Source organism: Montipora foliosa, chromosome 9 (genome assembly GCF_036669935.1).
Source record: "Montipora foliosa isolate CH-2021 chromosome 9, ASM3666993v2, whole genome shotgun sequence".
NCBI classification, from domain to species: domain Eukaryota; kingdom Metazoa; phylum Cnidaria; class Anthozoa; order Scleractinia; family Acroporidae; genus Montipora; species Montipora foliosa.
Window position 1 is genome coordinate 18,738,859 of NC_090877.1, and position 7,500 is coordinate 18,746,358.

Consider the following 7,500-nt stretch of genomic DNA (forward strand, 5'->3'; position numbering starts at 1 on the left):
TATAAACAATGGCTTGTGTCAAAATTTGTTGAAATAAATTGTCACAACAGAAAGTTCAAAGAGTCTTTTTTAGTGGGTCGTATTCATCCATCCATCATCCATTTGTTCACCACTGCATCCGTCTGCTCATTCCCTCGTCATTCTCTCTAATTTTCAGTTGTTGGTTTGTTCGTTGGTGAATTCATCCAGTCGTATTTCGCTTGGTCGGCTAGAAGCCAAATTGAAATGAAAGGGATGGGGACTAAAACTTATCTCACGATTTTTACCAGTGAGAAATCGTTTCATTCTAGCAAATAACGCCTCACTTCCCCCACCCTCCCCTTCCTATTGTTTCCATCCACAAGCGATTTTCTGTCACCAGGCCCCAGTTGTTCACAGGCTGGAAAACTTTATCCAGGGGATATGTCGCTATCAAGAGTGAGAGATATACCTCGCATTAAACATTGACATTGGCTTTGGAATACGCCTTTACTTTTTCGCGATCAAATACCGAAATCTTTGCACACTGATTGAAACTGTTGGATAGCGACTTACCTACCGGATAAGGTTATCCGGCTTTTGAACAAATCAGAGGGCCTGGGTGAAAGTTTATGCCACAGACTCGCTCCTTTTTTTAAGGAAAATTAAACACAAAAGCTTGGCGTTTGAAATATTTATTGAAGACTGCACCATCAGCCTCAGTTTAGAACACAAAATCTTCAGCCTGCTATCATTTCGTACTGATTTACTAGTTAGACATCCTCTCAGAAGCTGAAACATTATGCTGCTTTGTTACTGAGACCGAGGAACTTCTTCGATCATCAAACGAGACACTGAATTCCATCCAGTATAGCCATCAGAGTTACCAAAACCATTGCAATTTCCGATGTTGATCCCAACACGGATTTTGCCCTTGTGGATGTTCTCGCAGTAGCCCTCTATTGACCCAGGCCTGTGTTGATGATAGCCGACTCCTTTTCTCACCCACAGCGCCACATCAACAGGCATTGGGCCACTGCATTCTGCACCGTTGAAGGTAATGAACCATCGCTTACAACAGCCGTCACAGTGGATGCAGAAATTACCTTGGTAAACAACACGGAGAGCGGTGTTATCTGTGGTTTTTGTAAACAGACAATCCTGAAAAAACAACGAAAATACCTGAAATCGTGGAGCTAGTTACACCACGTAATATTTTTTGTATTAGAGACGAATTTTTGGAAGAATGGGTGGACCACTTTTTCAGCTGCATTTCTGTACTTAAGAACTGATATTTTACTCCCAGGGGGCGAAACTAACACATCAAAACTGCATGTGTGTTGCGTGAGAATCCTTCAGGTGTCATGTTGTCCTTGAAAAGTTATGTTGGATAGTGCTGCTAAACTAGGACATCAACGCATAAAATATCTTTTTTAAAATTTTTCTTTCTATAACCCTTAAAATAACGTTTAATTTGTGAAGTTTGGAATAAACAGTGAATGTCAGTTGAAAGTTCTACTGAAAACGGAGGACCTCGCGAAAAAAACCGTGCTTCAGACAAAAGAAAGTCACTCAAGTTTTCCCTGGACGCATCAGGCTGAGCGATGTGCATGCTTCTTTATATCATTCACTTCCAAAACCTAAAAATGCTTATAAGTATGATTCGAACAATGCCGATAATAATTTTGTGACATCACTTTCGAGCTAGTTTACTTCTATGTTTAAGGTGGGGGTACACGTGAATTTGAAGGACTATTTAAGCCAGTCTTGTTCTTTCGAGCCAGTCGAGCCAGTCTTCTTCTTTGCTTAACTGGTGGGTAGTGATTCTCTGATTCTCGGTCCAATAGAAAGGCCTTCTTCCTTTTGCTTTTTAGCTTCAAATACGTTTTACCTCATGTAATGATGGGGAAAAAACGATGTAATCCCAGAAACGAGACAATGATTTTTTTTAAAATGGCAGTTAGCATTACTATAACTCTTGGGGATTTATTTGATGAAGTTGTGTAGACCACTTTCATAAATGGCTACCACCTGTACTGCCCTCATTTTGAAACAAATTTTCTTTTAAAATTGGCTCGTCACAGCGAGGCTGGAAAGGCTTATTAGCATAAAAACAGAACAATATTTTATTTGGTCGCCATTATGAAAGAGGTATGTGGGTTCATTAAACCATTGTAGTATTCAAAATATTATTTAAACTTTTCAAATCCAGCAAACCTTTATTAGGCCGATATCGCGATTGTCGTCACTTCTCCACACGCACTGCTTCCAGTTTCTATGATCAGCATCTTTTCCACTCGTTCCCACTACTCCCTTCTGACCAGGTTGCCCCGAAGGTCCTGCCACTCCCTTTTCTCCTTTGGCGCCATCGCGTCCGTCGCGGCCTGGTAACCCATTGTGCCCATTCACTCCATTTTGTCCTGGAAGACCCGGCGGGCCATTGGGGCACTTAGATTGAACCTGCAGTGTGAAGGGTGATTAGTAGGGAAGCGTAGCTATATAGAATCTCTTGTAACTTTTATATCCTGTAATATACTGACTACTTCTTTTGCTTTTACAGTCAAATCAGGTCAAGTGTAACTTCAATTCATGTCTATATTATTCAAAAACTCCAGCGGAGATAATAAATGGTTAAATTTGAACATAATTTTGTTTGGAAATCTCCCTTGAGACTTGTGAGACAAAGAAAACAGAACTGAGCCGTGAGGCTTTCCCATAAAGCCTCGTAGCCATGCCTGAATATTGATATATCGAACAAGGCCTATAGATTGTTTTCACTTACGTGATAAGCAACCTTGTTTTCCACCGAGACAAAAGAAAACGTTCGCAAGATAATAGAGCTCGATTTCCGGATGATTCATTGGGGACACCAACATGGCCGCCGTCAGGTCACGTGAAAACACTATTCCAGCTGAGATTATAAATCAGATATGGCCGATTCTAAGCAGAAATATTATTTTCATGAAATCATGCATGTTTCATGCTTTGAATAGATGACGCTTTATTTTCAAAGGTTCCACATTTTTAACGGTAGCTTGCCACTGAATGCCAGTTCGTTTACTATGGTTATCCTTTGAAATTATTACTGAACTGGTTCACTGACTCTAAAATAACTGATGCTTTAAAAAAATCATGCGCCTGACTTTGAAGGTTCGTCATCTGTCTGGGAACCTCTTGTTGTCCTTTTTCTTTTACGACTATCCTGTTTCCGGGATGTTTCCATCTTTATCTGGCATTGTGTCTAAACGAAAGGAGCCCTCTTTCTACGGCCATTCGATGGATAAGTCGCAGACCTAAGAAAATAGTGTCCGTTCACCTTGAAAGCTCGTTCTAAATCCCAATATATACTTCACAAACTAAACTCGACAAAGAAACCAAGTCAGGCAGCCTACAAAATCTTCTGTACTAGCCCTTAAAGGAGCCAAAAGAAATGGACTGGGAGTCAATTTATCTACTGCCTAGAATATGTACAGTTAGTACGAAACCAAGGAACTTCCAGTTCAAATTTCTCCATAGGAGAGGAATTCTTTTTTGTATAAAATTAAACTTTCGGAAACAAATCTGTGTGCGTTCGTCAAACAGCACAAGAAGCATTGCTTCATCTTTTCTTGGAATGCACCACCACAAAGGCCTTTTGAAATAGTGTTGAACTATCTTTCGTCTTTGTTGATTTAACTCCAACCTCACAAGGTTTAACTTTATGTCAATGGTTAGGTCTTAAAGGTGAAAAAAGCGCTTCTTTACTAAATCATTGCTTACTTCTTGGCAGATATTACATTTACCCCTGTAAATATAACAACGTTAAACCATCTTTAACTCAACTAAAACCTAACTCAGGCTACCCATATAATTTGGGTAAGGTCACAGTGAGATCTCTCGTGTGCGGTGGCTTTTTATTTGTTGCATTTGTTTGAGTATCATGAAGGGGCATAATGGAACCTGCTTTTCACCTTTTTTTGGACTGTGAAAATGAGACATACATACTGCACTGGGCCTGGCATTTATCCTCTAGGAAAGGAATAAGCATTTCGAAAATGGGGTTTCGAATCTTTCGAGGTCTCCGACTCTATTATTTGACACAACTTCTCAAATGAGGTTATTTTTTAAGTTAAGTTCTGTATCAGTAGACCTCAGCAGTCACTTAGGCCAAGTTTGTAGACTACCAGGCTCCGCAATGTCAGCGGTTTATTGGCGAATACCGATGGAGTGACATGCCCAAAAGGCATCAGTCGGCACTTGCATCAGTTTCCAAACAATCACTAGGAAGGAGATTTCAGATTTGATAATTGGGATTTGGACTACAAATTTCCTCCTTGTTTTTGTATTCCAAACATACGGGTCAAGAGCTGACTAAATTCCACCAGGACTATTACGCGGATTCAGTTTTTCCTTAATGGAAGGATCAAGAAGCAGCTATCAAGGTACGAGAAGCAGCTAACGTTAATTGCAGGTGCTCTCATCTTGATGAGTTTGTGTTTTTCGCTCTTCGTGCAATATGGAACGCCTCGTTTTTCCCTTAATTAAGGAAGTCTTTTCATGTGTACTCTACCTGTGTAATTTTGTGCGATGAATGAATTGATATAAGAGTCATTTGATTTATCGCTGGAGCACTGACTGGGGTCATTTCAGGTGAAACTAAAAAGAACATTTACAAAAACAATTTTTTCAGTATTTCTGTGTAAGTGGGTGGTAGTTGAAGACTGTTAAGGTCACATGAGCGTCCATGGTCCATCGAATCTGAGGTTATCCCGGTTACCATAACACTGAAGACTATTTAGTACTTAGCCTTACCCCCGGACGAGACAGCCAGGTCTATGTCCCTGGAACGGGAATCCTGCACGCTTTATGGCATTCTGAGCACTGCCTTCAAAAACACTTTAGAATCATTACAACGCTTGAATCAAATCATTATCTGCATGCCCATAAACGAGATACCCATACCAAAAATCAGTCTACACTGATTTAGTTTTGTTTCCGTGTCAAGGCTCAAGAATTAATTAGAAGCTATTAAAAGACAAAATTAGATACTTGAAGTTAATTTACGACACGTTTTTCGCTCGCTGTCTTTCGGTTTCGTAGCTAAAACGAGCCAACCAATTGAGGACTCACTTTGTCCTTAAATCTTACTTTTGAAGTAGACGGCGAATTTTGACCATCTGCTAGTAGCAACAATAGAAACATAACCACGGGAATCGATCTCTTCATCTCAAGGGTGGAAACTGATGGTGACCTAAACCTCAAGTTCTCATTCACAGAATTTATAGTTGGAGACCGGCTCAAATCAAATTCTCCGTGTGGTGTTGATTTGGATGAGTCAGTAATTTAGACTAATTAGACTAATTATTATGATCTTAAGACTTCAAGTTCTCAATCATAGAATTTTATAGCTTTATAAATTCTTAGGCGTTGATTTGGATGAGTCAGTAAGTTACACTGACGAGAATTTTCGTGTTCTGTTTGAGTTCAGTTCCGGTAAGGAAGCTGTCAGTTCCCTTTAGAATTACGATGCAACTCTGCGAACTTTCGAACGCATTGTTTGTGAAAAAATGTTTAAAAACTTGATTTTCCAAACCAATTTCGCAGATTTTAGTTAAGTCTTACAATGGAGACACTCGACACTTGATATTTGATTGTACATTTTTTTAGTGACTATAGAATGTGGGCTCGTCCTTTTGACAAGAGTATTTAATGTTTTTACACTTACAAAATGCTAGGCATGTAACACTATATATCATAAGAAGAAAAAGGAAGACGAAAAAATTACAAAAAATGTCAAGTGTTCACGGTTCAAGTGTCAAAGCTAATAAATTAAATGTTTACATTTTGCATAATACAACTACAAATTTACAATCATGCTTGTACAGCGTATTGGCCTTATTAACAATGTTAGTTTGAATTTTTGGATTTGCGATCCATTGGCAAAAACCATCAGGGCAAGTCTGATTGACGTATAGAGGATTGGAATATATACTATCTTAACTGAGACAATATTTAGAAAGGTACTGCATTTCGCCAAAATGGTCAGGGTTTTGCGTGGCCACTTTTCTTCTCCGCTAACCAGGTTCTCTATTCTCGCGCTTTCAGACGAAAAAAAATCCATCTACAAATTAAAATCAAGGCAGATGCAATTACCGTATACATATATATCCAAACATTCCAAAAAAACCAAAACAGAAACTGTTTAAGAAACCGCCCTACTTTAAGCCAATACTAGAAACCTGAAAGGTATAGGAATGGACATATTATAGTCTAAACAAAAATTGAAAAAAAAAAGTGTTACCTTGGTATGGAAAAAGACAGTTCGAACTAATGATGGTTTCGGCAAAACAAAACGAAAGCGACTTTTTTTTTTCTTTTGCTAACTCTTTAAGTAGAGGAACCTAGCCGATAGCCAACAAATAGAGGTCTACGTTGGTAAATGGAAGGATATTAACTCTTCTTTCTTTTTCTTTAGAGTGAATGAAAAGATTTTTGTCGATTAACTTATATACATTGTTAAAGAAAACTGAACTAAACAATGTCGTGATGAGCGCATGAAACTGATTTTCTGACTCTTGTCAGTGGATGGCAGGAAGAACAGATTGGGAGATTTTCTGGAATCGTAGCAATAAAACAAATTGTTATATCTGCCCATAAACGATATGTCCGTACCTAAAGTCTGTCTGCACTTTTGTCTGCACAAAAGTTGATGGGCCTAGAGTTAATTTACGACACGTTTTGCGCTCGCTGTCTTTCGGTTTGGTAGCTAGAACGAGCCAACCAATTGAGGACTCTTTTTGTCAACAAATCTTACCTTTGAAGTAGATGGCGAGTTTTGACCATCTGCTGGCAGCAACAATAGAAACAGAACCACGGCGGTCGATGACATTGCTATTGTTTTACTTTATATACGCCAATAAACTCGCATCATGGAATTTTTTATTCCGCGTTTCGCCGTGAAAATATGACACTTTTTGCGGGAAATATCGTTGTAAAAATAAATATACTCGGGAAAGCGTTGACTCAAGGAATAAGAGTAGATAGACGCTCCATTTAATGGGCTAAAATAAATAATGGAAGCAAACAACATCACAAACCAAAACTAGCAACAAGTAATGGAGGGGGGGGTAATGAATACAGCACTATCAGATTAGGATGTTCGTAGGACTGACTAAGTATTTAAATTAGATAATCCTTAGGAGGACTATTTACACTATGATCGTCATTGGCAAACGTCGAACACACATTTGTCCATTTGGATACAGAACAAGGCCCAGGACGGGAAAAGAAAGCCGAAGGAAAACGAGGAAGTAGCTGCCTTTAGTTCGGTTTATATATCGCAACCTTCAGAAACTCACGATGTATCGTTTATGAGGAATCCGCACACCAAGGGCTCACTTCCTCCTAAAATGAACGCAAAAAAAAAAAAAAACCAAAACCAAAAACAACAAAACAAAGAATACACAAAATGTAAAGATATAATGATCGTTGTCATCGTCATGGAGAAGATGCTGAGAGAGACTGTAAAGTTATTTCAAGACAAGAAGGAAGCAGCAGAGGCAG

The 7,500-nt window shown here is 38.9% G+C and overlaps 1 protein-coding gene across 6 annotated transcripts in view; it reads right to left on the reverse strand.

The window, feature by feature from the left end:
• Nucleotides 1–644: 644 nt before the first annotated feature.
• The window catches only part of LOC137969570 (collagen triple helix repeat-containing protein 1-like), an 18,710-nt gene continuing 11,854 nt past the window's right edge, over nucleotides 645–7,500 (reverse strand). The window contains exons 1-4 of one of the 6 annotated variants that reach the window (XM_068815876.1): nucleotides 7,296–7,500; nucleotides 4,508–4,593; nucleotides 2,176–2,418; nucleotides 645–1,119 (exon numbers count right to left, since the gene is read on the reverse strand). The exon at nucleotides 7,296–7,500 is cut by the window's right edge and continues 1,032 nt beyond it. In XM_068815876.1, the coding sequence (XP_068671977.1) occupies nucleotides 772–1,119; nucleotides 2,176–2,418; nucleotides 4,508–4,582 (666 nt within the window). In that variant the 5' untranslated portion in view covers nucleotides 4,583–4,593; nucleotides 7,296–7,500 and the 3' untranslated portion in view covers nucleotides 645–771. The other 5 variants (XM_068815875.1, XM_068815874.1, XM_068815872.1 and 2 more) reach the window with 5 other exon arrangements.